Genomic DNA, 22,409 nt, shown 5'->3' on the forward strand with positions numbered 1-22,409 from the left:
CCAATATTTAAGGATTTGTTTGCACTTTAGTGAAAACAGTGGAAGTAATGAGTTACTTGCAGTCATGATTTCAGTTGATCAGATTTACCTGTGTTAAAAAGAGGTTTTTGTTTACTGCTCTCGATTAGTAAGCTTGGCCAAATGTAGCAGTAGCCTACTGGCAAAATTGCAAGTTTATTATTTACTATATATGCAGATGAAAAATGTAAATTACCACAAAAAATAACTAATATGCATAAATAAGACAAATGTTTTGAGGTTGTGAAATCATATGTTAAAATATGCATTTTATGCTCTGTCATATTTGCCTTGTAAATAACTTTAGGCTTATAATGCAGTAAACCCAACCACAAAAACATGAGTCTTGCTTTAAAATGTCTACCTTTATGCTCAGCAATTTAAAATATATAATTATGTTTATTATAGTAAGTTATGTAATAAAGAAAAATAAATTATTTGAATTATTTGAAACTGAATAAAAGGTACTGCTCATTTCACTCTGCAAGTTGTTAAAGGCCAGATCTGAGCAAAACAAACTTAATGTTTTTTTTGTCTTTTTTGTCAGAAAAATAAACCATCTTTAACAAATACTTTGGTGCCTTATTATCTTTGCATTTGTTGCTATTTATATTAGTATTGTTATTGTTATCATACAACCCTGCTTGCTCTTATCTTCACTTCTCTTTCTTTTCTACCCGTTCTGTCTTTGCATTTCAGGCATACCATATGGAGAAGCTAGTTGCCTGCATGTGCCATGGCAGCTTTGCTCTAAGAAAAAGGATATCTGAAGATGGTGTCCTGATTGACTAATTGATATGCATTGCATCTGGCATCAAAGTGGACAGGTCACATTAATGAAGAAGGAACCTATGTTGGATGACCTTGCACCTTTTGGATTACCTTGTATAGATGTGTAAGTGTGTGTGTGTGCTAATTTGTCACCTGCAGATGAGAAGGTATTAGAAGTGTAAGAATAGAGCACCAAGAAGCAGGTAAAACTTGATGCTACAGCCCCGGCAGACAAACACCAAGCAACCCCACACAGTAGCCATACATCGGACCACAAGGCAGGTCAGTAACACAGTAGCAACAACCCACAAGACCAAAGAAGCAGAGGGAGATATACAGTCCACTAAACCCATCTACCCCACTGCGCCACCATGCCTTCTGGTGTAGACCAAACCCAGAACTTGGTCACTCAGGTGGACAGCCCAACACCCCCATCACCCAATTCTGAGGTGTATGCGGTCTGTGTTAAAGTCTTGGAAATATTGCAATAAATACATGTCTATGTCCAAAGTGAATTAAAATTGGGACTACAGATGATATTTCGCAGACCCCACTGCATGCTGACAGGAGTCTCCCCCACCTCAGCATTAAAACCCTGTGTGTCTCTGCATTAAATTGAGGTGATGGATGGGCATTCGTTTTCTGTTTTGCTGTCGTGTACAACTCTGGTTTGAAAATGTTCTTGCCCCTTACTTTTTTCCTCCTCTCTTTATCAATCTTAGATTCAAATAGATTAAAAATAGCACTCTAAGCCTCTTAATCAACTTTGATCACAATAACTTTTTAATGATTATTAGCCTTGCTTTGATAAGTGATTTGTAGATTGGTAACAAGCCTTTCATTTGATTTGTTTGGCAAAGTTTTGCATGAATGCCAGAAAGTTCGGCATTGGTCTCATATGACACATTTGCTGTGTTCCCTGCATGGATGCAAATGCAACAATGACTTCTTATGGTTTTCTTCTATCACTCTCTATAAATGCCAAATTATTTAGTGCATGACTAGTGCACTAGTAATGCACAGATTCTCCCGCCTAAACTGATGTTTATTCACAAAATAGCTATAATTGTATTAAGAGAAACAGAAATAGATTTAATCTAAAGAGATTTAGGAGCATTAGAGTAAATGGGGTGAAAACAAATACATGCCTCAAATTTGTGTTTTTATTTTCTTTCATTTGAGAACTGTGCTTACTGTGTACTTAATACTTGTTGCTTGTCTACCACATTTCATGTAATAAATGTAGAAAAATACTTGTCATCTTCCGCTTTATCCGGTACCGGGTTGCGGGGGCAGCAGACTCAGTAGAGACACTGAGACTTCCCTCTCCCCAGACACCTCCTCCAGCTTCTCCGGGGGGGGGAGCTCAAGGCCAGCTGAGAGACATAGTCCTCCTGGTGAGACGTGCTTGGAACACCTCCTGAGGGAGGTGTCTAGGAGGCACTCCGCATAGATGCCTGAGCCACCTCAACTAGCTGCTCTCGATGTGGAGGAGCAGTGGCTCTACCCCGAGCCCCTCTAAGGGAGTGCCTGGCCATCCTACGGAGGAAAGTTGAGTAGGTTCAATTACTTTTCCAAGGCACTCTACATGCCCTGCAACAGTCTCACATATTCTCTGCCACGTGTGGCCTCATACAGTAAATTACCAGAGTTCCTCTCAATTGCTATCCAGGGACAAACACTTCACACTTCACAAACTTTATTTTGCGTCATATATTATTATGTCCAGCAGGAGGCAGTGGTGGGCATAAACATTCTTTTGCTCTCCCGGTCAGGTCGAGAAGAAAAATAAGAGAAACCGGAAATTACGGCAACTCATTTTCCGACGAAGCAAGATAAACAAACGACATAAAATTACATTATTTAATATTAAGAACTCGGACATAATTTTCGTTGCCATTGTCCGTATAAATAAAGGTAGCAGCAGCAAACGGGTGAGGAGGATTGCCAGAAGCCGAGAGAAGGAGGGGATATCAGCATCTTCGCGTTGCTAAGCTAAGCTGGACATGTTTATTTTATGGCGAATGAGCGCGACATGATCATGGCATGAAAGCGTTCATGTGTTTCATCTAAAGGTAAGACTTATTAGTGAAAGCATGAAGTTTGTTCACACTGAAAAGGGTCTTGACATTTGTGTTTTACTGTAGTTTTGTCGGCTTTCTAGCCTGACTGTGGCAGAAAAACGTGACAAGTTGAACACTCCGTTTATCTAAAAGCAAACCTGTTACTGGCAGCTTTATTTCTGTTACTGTTTATTATCCTATTAAATGTTTTCTCCTGGCATCATTATTTCCCCTCTGGACGCTGATAATGAATCATGCATTTAACATTTTTTTTTTTTTTTCTGCAAACATTTGAAGGTTGCAAGAAACGGGTGAAACCGTTGCTTCTTAAAAAAAGAAAAGCCCCGCAGAAGAACGTCAGCATGGCGTGGGCTCTGAAGCTGCCCCTCACGGATGAAGTGATCGAGTCCGGACTTGCCCAGGACTTTGATGCCAGTCTTTCCGGGATAGGGCAGGAGCTTGGTGCTGGGGCATATAGTATGAGGTATGTTGTTAACCTTGATCAGGCTAAGACAATAATACTGCTTTTGGCGTTACCGTGAACCTAAATGCTGCATTTATTACAGAAAATAGTGCATCTGATTATATTAGAAAATCATCGAAAGGTTTATTTATTTTATCAATTTGTTTCGACATATATATTGGTTAAACACCAAATTATATATTCAAGTGTTTATTTCTGTTCATTTTGTCTTTTGTGGTTTACTGCTTATGAAAACTCAAAATCTAGTTTCTTAAAAAATATAGAAAATTACATTAGCTAAAAGTGATTTATTTTTTAATTTATAAATGTTACATTTTGGACTACACAATCATAGGGACAACTGATGTCTTGACAGTCCTTGCAGTTATTGATGAAAAGTTGAGTGGAAGGAAAAAGTATGGTATAAATGGTCTACAAGACTGAGTGAGAACCTAGAGCCATTTGAGGATTTTGACACAAAGCCAAAGAGTTTGGGTGAGAATTACAAGGCAAGGACTGCAGGCTGGGGTTTGTTGTTCAAGAACCACCACACACAGACGTATCCAGGTTGTGGGCAACAATGGTTTCATGCATACCTTGTTTTTAGCCACTTCTGAAACCAAGACAGAATGATCATAATTTCGCTTAGAAGGAAAGGTACTTGGTTGTTCCTTAGTGTTCTGAAGTTCTCTTTTTGGATGAAATTAAATTTTGAATTTCGTTTGGAAATCGGGGTCCCAGAGTCTAAAGGAAAAGTGGGAAGCACTGAATACAGGATGTTTGAGGTCAAGCATGAAGCTTCGGCAGCCATCCGCTGGAATGGGTCTATCGTGTCAGAGCAACTGTCTATCAGTAAATCTTAGAATGCTTCATGGTTCCCTTGTGACAAGCTTTAGAAATATGCTGATATATTTTTTCAGCAGTACTTGGCACATGTCCACATTGCTAAAAGTACCAATAACTGCTTTAATGACCATGGTATCTCTGTGCTTTATTTCTGGCCTGACCTAAACTCCTTTGAGAATATATTTAGTATTGTCAAGAGGAAGAATGGGGACACCAGGACCAACAAATCAGATGAGCTGAAGGCCGCAAATGAAGCACCCTGGGCTCAGCAGAGCCATGGGCTGATCACCACCATGCCATGCTGCAGTGATGAAGTAATTCATCCAGAAAGATGCCCGACCACTGAATGTATATACAGTAATAGTCCATCCAGTTACAGGGAAAAAATTCATTATTTCCATCTGAACAACAAGGTTTTATTGAAAAAAGTTGCTTCTAGTTGGGGCTTGCTGTTTTGGAATTACTACCTCTTTACCATCTGAAACATTTCATGCTGCATTCAACAAAAAGTGTGGCCAAATATGTTGAGGGAATAGAGACCATGAATGCATTGTACTTCTATAATTAGCTTACACTTATTGGAGTCCAGGCAGTTCTTCACGATATGCATATTGCGTAGGGTGATGTAGTGATAGCGTTTAAATTTGGGAGACTCTACATCCCTAGAAAACATGCAGATGAAATTAAACACCATCCAGTCTCAGACTCTCACAGTGTGATAACCCGTAGCAAAAAGGACACGGTTTCCAAAGTTCCCAACTCAGTTTTTACTTTTTCAACTGTTTTGATAAATAAATAAGTTTACCTAATTTTTATTGAGTTTTAGATCAGTTCAGTACTTTGCTTTGTGGGAAATGAAGCGTTCTTTGAGTATTTTCCCAGCTGATTAAAGATTCCCTTAAGTGCCTGCTTGTGGCTAAAATTCCTGTGTTGAGAGGAGCTGTGACACACGATCTAGAAACGTTGGTATTTAGTACTGTTGCCCCCAGTTATACTTAATGAGCTGCACAGCAAGGGAACATCATAACTCATGATTCAGCATTAAGCTCTCTCTGGTTAGATCTGTCTTCATAATAACCACTGAAATGTATTAATTCTAAATATAGGTATAGATTAGATCTGGTTACCTCTAGGTCTGTTTTGTTTATGGAAAGAATGAACCTTTCTCAGAGTGAGGTGAGAGGCTTTTGGCAGCTTATTGATAGGACTTTTCTTATGGCTTTTCTCTCCAGCGACGTGCTCGCTCTCCCCATCTTCAAACAGGAGGAGTCCAACTTACCTCCAGAAACTGAAAACAAGATCCTTCCCTTTCAATATGTTTTATGTGCACCTACCTCGCCAGCTATTAAACTGCACGATGAAACACTCACCTACCTCAACCAAGGTCAGTATCAGGATCCCAGCGATGGTATGTTTTTTAAGTTTGTGCAAAAATTGCAGGCTCTAAAGGGTTCAGTGTCAAAAGCAAATTAATCTGCATTTACCCCCAGTGCATGTTGGGTTGGGAAGGGCAAGAAACATTCACGAAAGTGTGAAGCTTTGAGTTTGTGACTGTTCTGTCTATCACATTTTTATAAAGCATGAAAAAGCCTAGGTTGTAGCACGGCGCATACTGAGACAAAAACAGTTTTTTTCTTTAATATGAATTAATCTGGACATTTTTACAAGAAATCAGCTGTAAAAACAGCAGCAGAAAATAGTATATTAAATACCCCTTTAATGATTTCACATTTAATCACATTACAACCACAAACATGGTGATAAACCAACACAAAGTAGTGAGTAGTAAATTCCTATCTCAAAAAGGAGGTGTGGTTGACCCCATTGCTTGGTGTGACGCTGTCTTATAAGAGCTGTGATTGGTTGTTAAAAGAAACGACAACAAAAAAAAACAATGTGCTCCTAGCAATCAATGGAGAGAAATTAACCAATGATAGAATGTACAGGTCCTTCTCAAAAAATTAGCATATTGTGATAAAGTTCATTATTTTCCATAATGTCATGATGAAAATTTAACATTTATATATTTTAGATTCATTGCACACTAACTGAAATATTTCAGGTCTTTTATTGTCTTAATACGGATGATTTTGGCATACAGCTCATGAAAACCCAAAATTCCTATCTCACAAAATTAGCATATAATTAAAAGGGTCTCTAAACGAGCTATGAACCTAATCATCTGAATCAACAAGTTAACTCTAAACACCTGCAAAAGATTCCTGAGGCCTTTAAAACTCCCAGCCTGGTTCATCACTCAAAACCCCAATCATGGGTAAGACTGCCGACCTGACTGCTGTCCAGAAGGCCACTATTGACACCCTCAAGCAAGAGGGTAAGACACAGAAAGAAATTTCTGAACAAATAGGCTGTTCCCAGAGTGCTGTATCAAGGCACCTCAGTGGGAAGTCTGTGGGAAGGAAAAAGTGTGGCAGAAAACGCTGCACAACAAGAAGAGGTGACCGGACCCTGAGGAAGATTGTGGAGAAGGGCCGATTCCAGACCTTGGGGGACCTGCGGAAGCAGTGGACTGAGTCTGGAGTAGAAACATCCAGAGCCACCGTGCACAGGCGTGTGCAGGAAATGGGCTACAGGTGCTGCATTCCCCAGGTCAAGCCACTTTTGAACCAGAAACAGCGGCAGAAGCGCCTGACCAGAGCTACAGAGAAGCAGCACTGGACTGTTGCTCAGTGGTCCAAAGTACTTTTTTCGGATGAAAGCAAATTCTGCATATCATTCAGAAATCAAGGTGCCAGAGTCTGGAGGAAGACTGGGGAGAAGGAAATGCCAAAATGCCAGAAGTCCAGTGTCAAGTACCCACAGTCAGTGATGGTCTGGGGTGCCGTGTCAGCTGCTGGTGTTGGTCCACTGTGTTTTATCAAGGGCAGGGTCAATGCAGCTAGCTATCAGGAGATTTTGGAGCACTTCATGCTTCCATCTGCTGAAAAGCTTTATGGAGATGAAGATTTAATTTTTCAGCACGACCTGGCACCTGCTCACAGTGCCAAAACCACTGGTAAATGGTTTACTGACCATGGTATCACTGTGCTCAATTGGCCTGCCAACTCTCCTGACCTGAACCCCATAGAGAATCTGTGGGATATTGTGAAGAGAACGTTGAGAGACTCAAGACCGAACACTCTGGATGAGCTAAAGGCCACTATCGAAGCATCCTGGGCCTCCATAAGACCTCAGCAGTGCCACAGGCTGATTGCCTCCATGCCACGCCGCATTGAAGCAGTCATTTCTGCCAAAGGATTGCCGACCAAGTATTGAGTGCATAACTGTACATGATTATTTGAAGGTTGACGTTTTTTGTATTAAAAACACTTTTCTTTTATTGGTCGGATGAAATATGCTAATTTTGTGAGATAGGAATTTTGGGTTTTCATGAGCTGTATGCCAAAATCATCCGTATTAAGACAATAAAAGACCTGAAATATTTCAGTTAGTGTGCAATGAATCTAAAATATATGAATGTTAAATTTTCATCATGACATTATGGAAAATAATGAACTTTATCACAATATGCTAATATTTTGAGAAGGACCTGTAGACTGGAATCAGAAATGTGTAAATCATGATGATAAAACTTTGCAAGATTAAATATATTGTCACATAGCATCAAAATGTTTGAACGTAGCTTATTTTCATGCTCATCATTATTTTCATTTGCTTATCATGTTTACTTCGCATGCTGGTTGTTTTCATACTGCATCGATTTCATATTAATTCATTTCATATTAATATTAAAATTCAGCATTTTACTGTGATTGCCTTCTTGTATAATGAGGTTTAGTTTGGTAAAATAACCAAAATATAACGGAGAAAAAAAGGTAGAGAAAACAGAACCGTACAGAGGAGCAGAGCTTGCTGGGATCACGGTGTGAACAAACAGGCATTTTCAGGCAGATCCGTGTGTCGTTCGCTCTGCTTTTTCTGCACGATCGAGCCGGTAGCGTTTTATTAATGAATAAATTAATTTTATTAATTAATGTCTGACATATTTTATTCACAGCATGATTTTTTTTAAATTGTATCTATGATTAGTATGAGGGAAAATAGATATGAGCTTTAAATGCTTTGGAATCTCTACTTGTCTTTGCAGGGCAGTCCTATGAAATCAGAATGCTTGATAATCGGAAGATTGGGGAACTTCCTGAAATCACCGGGAAAATGGTGAAGGTAAGTTTTTGATGTTTTTGCACAACACTACATCTGCATTTACGACTCTTGTCAACAAATTTCTGAAAACTTTTTTTTCCCTTAACTTTAGAGCATTATTCGCGTGGTGTTTCATGACCGACGGCTTCAGTATACAGAACACCAGCAGCTGGAAGGCTGGCGCTGGAACAGACCCGGAGACCGGATTCTTGACTTGGGTAAGGACTAAAGAACAAGCAGCTGTTGCTGTTTGAGTACTTTACAGTTGTTTTACCCTTTGGTCTAACAGGAATGTTATGTATATAAACTATAAAAGTTTATTTTTCATTTTGTTGCATGAATTGAACTGATTATAGTGGTGGTATAAATCACAGAGTCCTTTTAATCACAGCTTTTGCTGTTTTGAATCATTGCAGATATCCCCATGTCAGTGGGTATAGTCGACCCTAGGGCAAACCCCACTCAGCTTAACACTGTGGAGTTCCTTTGGGACCCCTCAAAGAGAACGTCTGTCTTTATCCAGGTAGCTCAATTGCCAACATCTTTGTTTTTCCTTCACCTAAGTGTTTTCCTCTGTCATGCAGATTTATTTCAGTCCATAAAATAGAACACATTCAGCCTTATCATTTCAGTTTTGTATTATGGAGACACGGAATAATCCGTTTTCAAATGTCTTAAAGTCTTTTACGTTGGGGGAATAACAGACAACAGTAAATTCTGGCAAAAGTAACTCAAATTTAAGTGAAATTAGCATTAATTTAAAAAATAGCATGAATTAGTCTTTTTAATTCTAGGACATTCGTTTGAACTGGAGATAAGCCTTAATTATGTTCAATGTAGGGAATTTTTTTAGTGATCATCATAAAGAAAATAGCATTATGTGCCTCCACCTCTGGGTTAAATAAACTGATTATGGCAAGAGATGAAGACATTAATGCATCCAGAGAAACGTTCTCTCTGACGTAGAAAAGCTGTTGGATAAACTTAAGAGTGTGATTGATTTTTACGTTCTAAATTTGACCGAGCCACAACACGACATAGAAAATGGGCCAGAACGTGGATGGTCTCTGCCAGGTATTGGAGAGGCTTTTTGAGATGCATGAAAAATGCAGTGCCCTCCCCATTGTCCAATATAAACAGTCCCCATTTGCTTTGTGCATACACAACAATTTAGTGCTGTGGTCCTAATGATTCATTATTTTAGTGGCAGCATATCTGGCTTGCCTGCACCTGCATATAATTTTCTAATCATAGGATTTGAAGAAGTGGCTACAATGATCTCTTTTGGAGGCTAAACTTAATCAGGAACCCCAAATAATCCTTTTTTTTTTTTAAAAGCTCCCACATATTCGTACGTAATTTTTACGTACATGGTGTCACGCAAAAACTACCCGGCGGGAAAAAATCTCCACATCGAACTGTTTTATATGTGACACACTGCTCTGGGTTACCAGTTCACGCCAATTCCATGCCACTCACAGTAAGCCCAACTATGTGGGAGCCTTTACTCTGAAATCTGCATGGTGTCACATGACTCACCTGAAACTATCTCTTCAACGTATGGGTGTGGGTGCAGAAAATTCTATTTATAGTCAGAAAATATCATCACCGTAGATGTGTTACCTTTGGTGATAGCTTTGACCATGAGGGGGAAATATTAAAATAGATGGGTGTAGAGGAGAGATTAAGCCGTAAATGCTTAAGAAAACGTCTTCTGGGGTGTCGTAGAACTGGCCTCTGGTCCTTTAAGGAAATAAAGCTGGTCCTTGTATCAAAAAAGTTTGATATTTATGCAACTGCTAAACAACGTAATTTTTCAGGTAATTGAATCATCCCAAGCTTTTATTTTCAAGCAAATAACAGGCATTCATTAAGCGTTTTGAGCTTTTTTGTGTCTGTTTCTATAGCGATTATCTGTAGCATTTGATGTAGTCGTATATTACCATACTAACAAGGAAGAGTCAAGTTGCCCTTACTTACACTGCTGTAGATATGGTGATACATTTGTTTTACTCCTCTAAGTTATGCCATAGCTGTACATGTTTCTTTTCAGCTTAACCTCCCTTCCTTTTTAGGTTCACTGCATAAGCACCGAGTTCACCATGCGCAAGCACGGAGGAGAGAAAGGCGTCCCTTTCCGCATCCAGATCGACACATTTGAAGAGAATGAGAATGAAGAGTACACAGAACATCTCCACTCTGCATCCTGCCAGGTCAAAGTCTTCAAGGTTAGAGAAAGGAGTAAAAATGAACTGAAAGCCTCACTGAACTGCAGTACATTAGTTTTATTGAAATATTGTGTCAAGGTGGTGTTCACTGGCTGACACCTTCATGATGCATTTAAGCCCAAAGGTGCAGACAGAAAGCAAAAGACCGACAGAGAGAAGATGGAAAAGAGGGCGCCGCAAGAGAAGGAGAAATATCAGCCCTCTTATGAAACTACAATTCTGACAGAGGTGAGCATGTTGGGAATACGTTAAAGGCCTGAATGTATGGGTGCGAACCGAATGAAGAACTCATTTGCAATGCAAATGTAGATGCATTAAAAAAACAACTAAAAAGGATCCTATAAGCATAACTGATAGGTATCAGCTTTGTTACAATAAGTTACAACCATTATTGAGTACACAATCTACATGAAATACAATATACATAGACATACTATCAAACATCAGAAGCATAAGGGCAAAAAGCTCAGAAAATATTCAGTTATAGTTCTGGTGAAAAGTATTCAGATTCTCAACCAGGACAAAAATGTCATTAAATTTGGTTCTTTTATTGTAGCATTTGAAACATTATTTTTTTCAGTGTGATTTTATGATATACAAATGATTTCAGTGAATAAGTTTGGATTCATTGTCGCGCAGTCATGCTGACATGCAAGTGATATGTATCAATTCAACTTGAAGGAAAACAGATGCTCATAACTTGAAAGTTGTATTTGATGCCATTCAGATGGCACACTGACAGAAGTGATGGTCTGTTGCAGTGCTCTCCTTGGCCTGAGGTTACATATGTCAGCAACTCTCCATCTCCTGGTTTCAACAGCACACAGAACAGCTTTCCAGTTGCTGAAGGGTATGGGTGTCTCACAGTTCCTGCCAGTGCCTTGTGAATAATGTCATTTGCACGAAATTTAGAGAAGGCAACATGATTAATTACTGGAACAGATTTCATTTTTCTGTCTGCTTTCTAGCACGGTTGTTTTTTCTTTTTTCTTTGCTAGAAATGGATCACCAAACCACCAGCCTGAGCCTGCTGTTCAGGTTGCAGATGTAAGCTGATGCTACTTTTGTTAATTGCATTTTTACTGTTTCCTTACTTTCTTCATGACTAAGACACTGCAACTTAATAACACAAATGAAAAGCTCAGATCTGCATGTTCAACCTCTGCCTGCCGGTGGATTCACCAACACGCTGTCGACATTAAAAAAAAAAAAAAAAAGGCAAAAAATCTCCATCATGATCCTGAAAGTTTAAATTACAATGTTGTAATCTGTAATAATGAGTTATATATATGTAGTGATGGGGAAACAAGAAGAGCTGTAGATATCTGGTTAAAATAATATAGATCAGATCTTTAACAGGGTCTAAGTTATTTAAATCGAATTAAAAAATGTACAAAAACATTAAAACGTACAAAAATTGACATTCTCATATATTAAGCAAAAATTAAGTCAAAATTAAAAAAGCTGTGTGAAAATTTAAGCATAATCCTGCAGTTTCTATATGATTTCTAGATGTGTTTTAACACAATCCTGAACAGAAAAGGCACGACCAATGACCTTTATAATCTGTAAAGGGTTTTAAGATAATTTCCAAACAATTTGAAGTCCCTCTTGTGGAAAACATTTTTCACAGTTGTCGAACCTGCAGGAAGCAGGATTGGACTTCCCAAAAATGTATCTCAAGATCAGATCATCCTTAGGGATAGTCAAAGAAACCACAAAAACCCAAGAGCTCCATCTCAGAGCCTCATCTGACCAAAGCAGACATGTTTGCAAATTAATGTACCGCAGCATGTTTGCCAAAATCCAAACAGCCTATCAGCATGAACACTGAATACCAACTGTCAAATATAGTGGTAGAAGAGTGATGAAGTGGGCTTGTTGGGCAGCTACAGGACCTAGCCACCTTGAAGTCATTGAATCGACCATAACCTCCTCTATATACAGGTCCTTCTCAAAATATTAGCATATTGTGATAAAGTTCATTATTTTCCATAATGTCATGATGAAAATTTAACATTCATATATTTTAGATTCATTGCACACTAACTGAAATATTTCAGGTCTTTTATTGTCTTAATACGGATGATTTTGGCATACAGCTCATGAAAACCCAAAATTCCTATCTCACAAAATTAGCATATTTCATCCGACCAATAAAAGAAAAGCGTTTTTTAATACAAAAAACGTCAACCTTCAAATAATAATGTACAGTTATGCACTCAATACTTGGTCGGGAATCCTTTTGCAGAAATGACTGCTTCAATGCGGCGTGGCATGGAGGCAATCAGCCTGTGGCACTGCTGAGGTCTTATGGAGGCCCAGGATGCTTCGATAGCGGCCTTTAGCTCATCCAGAGTGTTGGGTCTTGAGTCTCTCAACGTTCTCTTCACAATATCCCACAGATTCTCTATGGGGTTCAGGTCAGGAGAGTTGGCAGGCCAATTGAGCACAGTGATACCATGGTCAGTAAACCATTTACCAGTGGTTTTGGCACTGTGAGCAGGTGCCAGGTCGTGCTGAAAAATGAAATCTTCATCTCCATAAAGCTTTTCAGCAGATGGAAGCATGAAGTGCTCCAAAATCTCCTGATAGCTAGCTGCATTGACCCTGCCCTTGATAAAACACAGTGGACCAACACCAGCAGCTGACACGGCACCCCAGACCATCACTGACTGTGGGTACTTGACACTGGACTTCTGGCATTTTGGCATTTCCTTCTCCCCAGTCTTCCTCCAGACTCTGGCACCTTGATTTCTGAATGACATGCAGAATTTGCTTTCATCCGAAAAAAGTACTTTGGACCACTGAGCAACAGTCCAGTGCTGCTTCTCTGTAGCCCAGGTCAGGCGCTTCTTCCGCTGTTTCTGGTTCAAAAGTGGCTTGACCTGGGGAATGCGGCACCTGTAGCCCATTTCCTGCACACGCCTGTGCACGGTGGCTCTGGATGTTTCTACTCCAGACTCAGTCCACTGCTTCCGCAGGTCCCCCAAGGTCTGGAATCGGCCCTTCTCCACAATCTTCCTCAGGGTCCGGTCACCTCTTCTCGTTGTGCAGCGTTTTCTGCCACACTTTTTCCTTCCCACAGACTTCCCACTGAGGTGCCTTGATACAGCACTCTGGGAACAGCCTATTCGTTCAGAAATTTCTTTCTGTGTCTTACCCTCTTGCTTGAGGGTGTCAATAGTGGCCTTCTGGACAGCAGTCAGGTCGGCAGTCTTACCCATGATTGGGGTTTTGAGTGATGAACCAGGCTGGGAGTTTTAAAGGCCTCAGGAATCTTTTGCAGGTGTTTAGAGTTAACTCGTTGATTCAGATGATTAGGTTCATAGCTCATTTAGAGACCCTTTTAATGACATGATAATTTTGTGAGATAGGAATTTCGGGTTTTCATGAGCTGTATGCCAAAATCATCCGTATTAAGACAATAAAAGACCTGAAATATTTCAGTTAGTGTGCAATGAATCTAAAATATATGAATGTTAAATTTTCATCATTACATTATGGAAAATAATGAACTTTATCACAATATGCTAATATTTTGAGAAGGACCTGTACAAGGTATTCTAGTGTCAACCCAAACGGGTCATTCATCTTGACTGATCTCAAAAACAGACCAGATTAAAACAGAATGGCTGCAAAAATAAAAGAATGAAGAACTTTCATTGGCTAAATGAAAAGCTAGACTTCAACCTGAATGATTGTTATGATGTTGATTTAAAGAAGAACGGCTTTAAATTTCTTCATGAAGATGTGAGACTGATGAAGTCAGACAGTAAAAGGCCTACTTGTCCTCAAATTCCTATATAAGTAGCATTAGTATTTCAAATTACCTTCCAGATTGTTCCATAATTGTACCCTTGCACTGAAATGCTCATCTTCTTTAATGTATTTTATTAAAAGCGAACACAAATTAATCTTAAGGTTGAGTCCGTAGGGTTTGACTATAATTACTGTTTTCCCATTTTAGAATTTGTTACCCACAGCGACCCCGCAGGACGCGCAGCAGTGGCTTCATAGAAACCGCTTCTCACCTTTCTGTCGACTCTTCACCAACTTCTCCGGTAAGATTTTTTTCTATTGTTTTACAATCTTGGGCCAATCATAGCAGGGACGTCCCCTTTTCAGAAAATCATTTGACAATGAAAATATTGGTAATTATTGTGATACCACAAGGTTTCCAGCACTCTGTGACCTTTAGGATCTTGGACGCCGTCATCTGTGTCAGCAGCCTAAACAGGCTGTCATATTGGCATGCGAAATGAATCCTTATGACACGTGAAATATATTAGCCATTGGTTATTGGATTCCAAACAGTCCGTTGTGAAAATAATATTGAGCCCACTGATTGTCATGATGCGATATCGCGCAGCCATACTTCATTGAACAACTTCAGGGATGATCTTGATGATGCCACTGGTCCAGAGTTTGGTTTTTTTGTGGTGGTAAAAGCAAAGAAAGCGAGCGGTGACATGAGCTTTTATGATATGCAATGTCTTCGCTAACTTTCCTGTTTTCCCCTGTTCTTTTGGGAGAGGAGGCGTTATCAGACTTCCCATGGATCTGTGCTTGTCATTTGTCACAACCTGTAAACTTGGTGGTTTTTTTTTTTTTTCAGGGGCAGACCTGCTGAAGCTAACCAGAGAGGACGTGATTCAGATTTGTGGCCCTGCTGACGGTATAAGACTCTTCAATGCGCTAAAGGGACGGTGCGTCACTTCATATGTTGTTCTGTACATTTTATTTAAACATTTTCACTTGTAGTTATACAAAAATAATCTCCGGAGTTATACAAAAAGTGTTGTATGGTTAATTCTGTCTGTTTGCAGGGTGGTTCGTCCGAGGTTGACCATCTATGTTTGCCAGGAGTCCCAGCAGGCTCGGGAGCACCAACCAAAACATGAAAATGGAGACGCTGCTGCCAGCACTTTCTTTGGTCAGTACATGCTGACCAAAGCACATAAATCGGTCTCTGAGATATAAAATGTTAATTACACAGACGACAGAAATCAGGTGGCTTGAAGAACTGCCCCTTGTAATATCAGTGATTTATATGTGAGAAAATTCTTGTGTTTATGAGTTTCGCCACGTTTCTGTTTTGTTTTTTTGCCACTGCTTCTAAGCTTAAGGGAAAGAAAATTATGACATTTGAGTTTAAAAATTTGGTTAAAACCTTCTAGAAATTTGTTTTGCTTTAAACTCTAAGAAATCAACATGATAAGAAAAAACCCTGAACTTTAAAGACAATAAAACGTATTTTACATTTTTTATTTGTTCCAGTAAAACCAGACCTCCTTCAGCCTTTTATGGCTTGTTTTTCAAATTTATGACCAAATATCAAACTTGCCTTAAAACTCACCATCTGCAGTTTCATGGAGTGCAATGAGAACATAATTGCAGGAACAAAGCTGAGGTTTAGGTTGATCAGCAATGATGAATCTCAATCTGATCACAAACCTGCTAAATTTCATTTCAGTGTTTGAATGTGGAAAACAGTTTTTGAACAAATGTTTGTTTTTGAATCAAGTGTTCAATCCTTGGAGTACAATCAAGTCCACCACTTTCACCTTATTCTCCCTTCTTGTCTTTCATTGTTTCTTCCCGCAGTATATCACGCTATTTACCTGGAGGAACTCACAGCCACCGAGCTCACAGAGAAGCTCGCCCAGCTCTTCAACATCTCACCCAGACAGATAAATCAGATCTTTAAACAGGGCCCCACTGGTATCCATGTGCTGGTCAGTGATGAGGTAGGACCCCTGCTTTAAATACTAATATACTAGACTGCACAAAGCAAACTTTGACATATTAATCCTTACGGACATTATGAGAGAAAAAACTCCTGGTTTGTTTTACCTCCTGCAATAAATGTTTCCTCTGTTTTTAACAGATGATTCAGAACTTCCAAGATGAAGTATGTTTTGTTTTGGACACGATGAAAGGTAATTAATTAGTAATAATTGTAAGATTTTTAAACCTTGATCATTTATCTCTAGGCATTGCCTTGCAGAAGTATCTACACCCCTTGAACTCTTTCACATTTTCTCACGTTTCAACCACAAAAAGCTGTTTATTTTATGTGACAGACTAACACTAAACTGTATTCATCTCACTTTAGTTTCATAACCCTAAACAAATTCCATTGCATTCAGTTGTATTAAGTTTAACCTACTGACTAAATGGAATCCATTTGTGTTTGACTTCATTTCGGTATAGCGTTGATGTATGAAGGCCTGAGAGGTTTGTTAGAGAGCAGCAAACAGCATCATAAAGACTACGGAGCATAACAGACCAGTCAGGGAGAAAGTTGTGGGGAAGGTTTAAAGCAGGGTTTGGTTTTGAAGCTTTGAACACAGCACTGTTCAGCCCATCATGTAAGGGAGGAAAAGGTGTGGCACAAACCTACCAAGACACTGGCGTCCACCTAATTGGACATTTTGTGCAAGAAGAGCTTTATTCAGGGAAGCAGGAAAAAGGCCCATGGTAACTCTGGAGGAGCTGAGCAGAGACCCACAGCTCAGGTGGGATAACCTCTTTCTATACTTCACTAATCTGGCCTTTATGTAGTACCAAGAAGAAAGCCGTTGTTGAAAGTCCTATTTAAAGGTTGCCTCAAGTGGTATAAGGAGCACTGGTCAGATGAGACATCTATAGCAAAACACTGTGTGGAGAAAAACTAATGCTGCACATCATCCTGAACACACTATGCCCACAGTGAAACGTTCTGTTGGCAGCATCATGCTATGGGGATGCTTTTCTTCAGTGAGGACAGGGAAGCAGAATTGATAACGATGGATGGAGGTAAATACAGGATCATTCTGAAGGAAAACCTGTTAGAAGTTGCAAAAGACTTAACTTGGGCAAAGGTTCACTTTTCACCAGGATAACAACCTTAAACATGCAACCAAAGCTACAATTGAACGGTTTAGTTGAAAGCATATTGTTCTTAATGGCCCAGTCAAAGTACAGACTTAAATCCAACTGAGAATCTTTGGCAAGTCGCAAAAATTGCGGTTTAAAGATGCAACCTGACTGTTTCACAAACAAGAATGGGCACAAATCTCAGTCTCTAGATGTGCAAAGCTTGTAGAAATCTACCCTTAAAAACCTGCAGCTGTGACTGCAGTAAAAGGTCGCTCTACAAAGTATTGACTCGGGCTGAAATGCACACAACACCTTTCAGATCTGAAAACCCAAAACATCAGATGTTGTGGTTTTAATGTGACAGAAAGTGGAGAAATTCAATGTGTATGTTTAATTTTGTGAGACCCTCTAAAAGCTGATTTTTAACAAAAGCCCCTGTGGTTCTTCTCTTTGCAGACGACACAAGCGATGGCTACCACATCATCTTAAAATGAATTCTCAACCGAAGAATCATCTGACCTTGTTTTATTATATCGACCTGCTGCAGTCTGCCACCCTAGACATTCATACTCCTTGCTGTTTTAGGATTATGTGAAGTTATCCTGAGTAACCCCTTGTGGCAGCTGGGAGGCCGGTGCCAGTGAAGCACCTTGACCCTCTCCCCACTATACCTTAATGTCCTTCTTTTGTGGAAGTGACTCCTTTAACAGTGGTGTAACGGGCTCCCCTTGCCATCATCTCACATTTACTGTTCTTTTGTCACTTATGTTTCAGGACAAGGTTTGTGACACCAAAGCTGCTGTCGGCTGTGCATCTGGTGTGCCAAAGCTTCGAGCTTTAGAACCAGTTGCTTTTGAAAGTTTCAGTGGCAGCACCTGGCTTTCGGTTCGCATTTCAGCAGGATTTGTTGTGTTTATGCTCAGTTGCCTTACATTGATTAGGCCAGTCGGCAGGAAACCCATCGTATCTAAAACTATCTCATCAAAAACCACAAGCAGGACGTTAAGGGAAACTGCTGGAACTTGGCAGTGTTTAAAATCGCTCCATTCCTTATTAACTGTTTTTTCTCTGAGAAATAAACAAATGCGTTTTGAGCCCCATAGGTTGTGTAGACAAACAAACCTGCACCTGGGATTGTTCCCTGAGTATCTTGAAAGTTGATGAGCACTGTTTATTATCAGTGATCACCATGGCAACGCTAACAAAGTGTCTTCACATGCTTTTCATATCTGTCAACTTATTTCATTGTGTGTCTTGGCCATTTACCCCAACATCATTTTAAGGTGCTTTTTCATAATGAATCATGCTTGACAGTATTTTAAAAATAATTTTTAGCATATCTTCATCTCTTCAGGGTTGTTTTTGGACTTTTAACAACTTCAAATGCTTTTAAACGTAATTGCTCCATGTAGCTAGGAATAACGTAGCCCTTTGTACATTCAGTTGCCTATTTTTTTTAGATATAAATTTTTGTTCCATCTCATCGCCGTTATTAAATTAATTACTAATGTACTCACAACTGTCTGTTTTGTGATTTAGAGAAAACCTCCTAACAGCCATCCGCTGTGTTCTGCTTGTCTGATTTTGGGTCACAGATGTAGAAGGTTTCAGGAGGGAGGCCCAGACATCTCTCTCCCCATCCCAAGGAATTCCCAGGCCAGAAGGAATATTCAGTCCCTTTAGAGATTTTTGGGTCAGTCATTTATCCAGTCTGTTCCCCAAAAACTTCTCAAAAGGAGGCATTCAGAAGACATTTTTATAAGATGCACATCCAAGCTTTGTGATCTTTGTTGAGCTCCTCATATCTCTGTGGCTAACTGTCCACCTTATGGAGCATGTTCTTATGGTCATGATTCGTATCTCGTGTCAATAGTTTGGTGTTGGAATGTAAATAGAGCACTAGAGAGAGAGTGTGGCCTTTCAGCTAAGAGTTTTCTTAACCAGAACAGACAGGGAAGTTCCTGTATTACTGCAGATGAAACTCCAGTCTGACCACCTCGCAGTCCATCCTGCCATCCCTTTGAACAAGACGTGAAGATACTTAAACTTGTAGCTTCTCTGGAATCTGAAGCCATTTCCAGTCCTAAGGGGATGTACAGGTCCTTCTCAAAATATTAGCATATTGTGATAAAGTTCATTATTTTCCATAATGTAATGATGAAAATTTAACATTTATATATTTTAGATTCATTGTACAATAACTGAAATATTTCAGGTCTTTTATTGTCTTAATACGGATGATTTTGGCATACAGCTCATGAAAACCCAAAATTCCTATCTCACAAAATTAGCATATCATTAAAAGGGTCTCTAAACGAGCTATGAACCTAATCATCTGAATCAACGAATTAACTCTAAACACCTGCAAAAGATTCCTGAGGCCTTTAAAACTCCCAGCCTGGTTCATCACTCAAAACCCCAATCATGGGTAAGACTGCCGACCTGACTGCTGTCCAGAAGGCCACTATTGACACCCTCAAGCAAGAGGGTAAGACACACAAAGAAATTTCTGAACGAATAGGCTGTTCCCAGAGTGCTGTATCAAGGCACCTCAGTGGGAAGTCTGTGGGAAAGAAAAAGTGTGGCAGAAAACGCTGCACAACGAGAAGAGGTGACCGGACCCTGAGGAAGATTGTGGAGAAGGGCCGATTCCAGACCTTGGGGGACCTGCGGAAGCAGTGGACTGAGTCTGGAGTAGAAACATCCAGAGCCACCGTGCACAGGCGTGTGCAGGAAATGGGCTACAGGTGCCGCATTCCCCAGGTCAAGCCACTTTTGAACCAGAAACAGCGGAAGAAGCGCCTGACCTGGGCTACAGAGAAGCAGCACTGGACTGTTGCTCAGTGGTCCAAAGTACTTTTTTCGGATGAAAGCAAATTCTGCATGTCATTCGGAAATCAAGGTGCCAGAGTCTGGAGGAAAAATGGGGAGAAGGAAATGCCAAAATGCCAGAAGTCCAGTGTCAAGTACCCACAGTCAGTGATGGTCTGGGGTGCCGTGTCAGCTGCTGGTGTTGGTCCACTGTGTTTTATCAAGGGCAGGGTCAATGCAGCTAGCTATCAGGAGATTTTGGAGCACTTCATGCTTCCATCTGCTGAAAAGCTTTATGGAGATGAAGATTTCATTTTTCAGCACGACCTGGCACCTGCTCACAGTGCCAAAACCACTGGTAAATGGTTTACTGACCATGGTATCACTGTGCTCAATTGGCCTGCCAAATCTCCTGACCTGAACCCCATAGAGAATCTGTGGGATATTGTGAAGCGAACGTTGAGAGACTCAAGACCCAACACTCTGGATGAGCTAAAGGCCGCTATCGAAGCATCCTGGGCCTCCATAAGACCTCAGCAGTGCCACAGGCTGATTGCCTCCATGCCACGCCGCATTGAAGCAGTCATTTCTGCCAAAGGATTCCCGACCAAGTATTGAGTGCATAACTGTACATGACTATTTGAAGGTTGACGTTTTTTGTATTAAAAACACTTTTCTTTTATTGGTCGGATGAAATATGCTAATTTTGTGAGAGGAATTTTGGGTTTTCATGAGCTGTATGCCAAAATCATCCGTATTAAGACAATAAAAGACCTGAAATATTTCAGTTAGTGTGCAATGAATCTAAAATATATGAATGTTAAATTTTCATCATGACATTATGGAAAATAATGAACTTTATCACAATATGCTAATATTTTGAGAAGGACCTGTACACTCACTAGCAACTTTATTAGGGGCCCCTGTTGAGCTGCTTTTTAACACAATCAATCAATCACATTACAGCTACCTCATGTGTTTAGGGATCTATACATGGTAAAGGAGTTCGAAACAAGCATCAGGATCGGGAAGAAAGTATATTTAATTGACTTTGAACATGGCATGGTGTCAGATGGGCTGGTCTGGGCATTTCAGAAACTCTAAATCTACTGGGATTTTCATAAACAGGTTTAAGATTTACAAACCTTGTAACAAATGGACCACAGCAGCAGTAAAAGACCACACTGAATGCCACTCCTGTCAGCTAAGAAAGATAAATTGAGGCTATAGTTTGCACAGGCTTACAAAAATTTAGCAATATTAGATCAGAAATACGCTGCCTGGTCAGATAAGTCTTTATTTCAGCTGCGACGTTCAAATGGTAGGGTCTGGCTAAAACAACAACGCATGGACACCATGTGTTCAGAGGCTGTGGCCCTCGACGTTGCTGTCCTCTGGTTTGAGTCCTGGCACTGGTGACCTGTACTGCATGTCTTCCTCCTCTCTTCACCCCATTTCCTGTCTGCCTACTTTCAAGAAAAGACAAAATGCCACTAGTGCCACCAAAACAAACAAAAACAGTATGAAAACATGGATCCATCCATTAGTGATTTTGTCTTGGCGCATTGTGGGCCTCTTTGTATCAACTGAGTCTGGTTTAATTGCAAGAGTACAGCCTGATCATTGTTTCTGAACATGTTCATCCTGTTATGACCACAGTGTTCCCACCTTCTGTTGGCCACTTCCAGCAGGATAATGCACCATGTCACCAAGCTCAGATTACCTTAAACTGGTTCCCTGAAAATGACTATTAGTTCACTGTACTCCAGTGGCCTCCACAGTCAAAAGATCTATTTCCAGTACAGTAGGATGGCTAAAGAGTTTAACATAAGAGATGTGCAGCTGGCAAATCATGTCAATATGGAACAAAAGCTCCGATGAATGTTTCTTACACGTAGCTGAATCAATGCCATGAAGAATGTAGACATTACAAAGGATTCAGACCTTATATTCAAGTGCACGTGGATTATGCAAAAGAACAATGATCCAAAGCACACAAAGTCCACTATTCAATCTGTCAAAAGAACTCCCAACTAATTAAAAGATTTTGATGTGGCCTAGTCAAACTCTGGACCTAAATCCAATTGAGTAGCTGGGGTATAACCTTAGATAGACCATTCATACTCAAAAATCCCCAAAAGTGACTGAATTAAAACAATTTAGCAAAAAAGAGAATTAATT

General features: G+C 40.0%; 1 protein-coding gene across 1 annotated transcript; it reads left to right on the forward strand.

The window, feature by feature from the left end:
- Positions 1-2,562: 2,562 nt before the first annotated feature.
- tfcp2 (transcription factor CP2) lies at positions 2,563-18,929 on the forward strand. The gene is made up of 16 exons (XM_047365054.1): positions 2,563-2,864; positions 3,150-3,336; positions 5,394-5,545; positions 8,270-8,346; positions 8,438-8,543; positions 8,742-8,848; positions 10,401-10,553; positions 10,671-10,781; positions 11,315-11,403; positions 11,552-11,600; positions 14,524-14,617; positions 15,172-15,262; positions 15,383-15,489; positions 16,161-16,303; positions 16,444-16,495; positions 17,874-18,929. The coding sequence occupies exons 2-16, from the start codon at positions 3,215-3,217 to the stop codon at positions 17,909-17,911; spliced, it is 1,491 nt and encodes a 496-aa protein (XP_047221010.1). The 5' UTR covers positions 2,563-2,864; positions 3,150-3,214; the 3' UTR covers positions 17,912-18,929.
- The last annotated feature ends 3,480 nt before the right edge of the window (positions 18,930-22,409 follow it).

Source organism: Girardinichthys multiradiatus, chromosome 1, assembly GCF_021462225.1.
Source record: "Girardinichthys multiradiatus isolate DD_20200921_A chromosome 1, DD_fGirMul_XY1, whole genome shotgun sequence".
In the NCBI taxonomy this organism is placed as follows: Eukaryota; Metazoa; Chordata; class Actinopteri; order Cyprinodontiformes; family Goodeidae; genus Girardinichthys; species Girardinichthys multiradiatus.

Excerpts from the sequence above, each read along its gene's own strand:
- tfcp2 (XM_047365054.1), top strand. The coding sequence starts at position 3,215 with ATGGCGTGGGCTCTGAAGCTGCCCCTCACGGATGAAGTGATCGAGTCC. Across the intron at positions 11,404-11,551 it reads AGCTTTCCAGTTGCTGAAGG|AAATGGATCACCAAACCACC; the intron begins GTATGGGTGTCT and ends TTTCTTTGCTAG. Across the intron at positions 11,601-14,523 it reads CTGCTGTTCAGGTTGCAGAT|AATTTGTTACCCACAGCGAC; the intron begins GTAAGCTGATGC and ends TTCCCATTTTAG.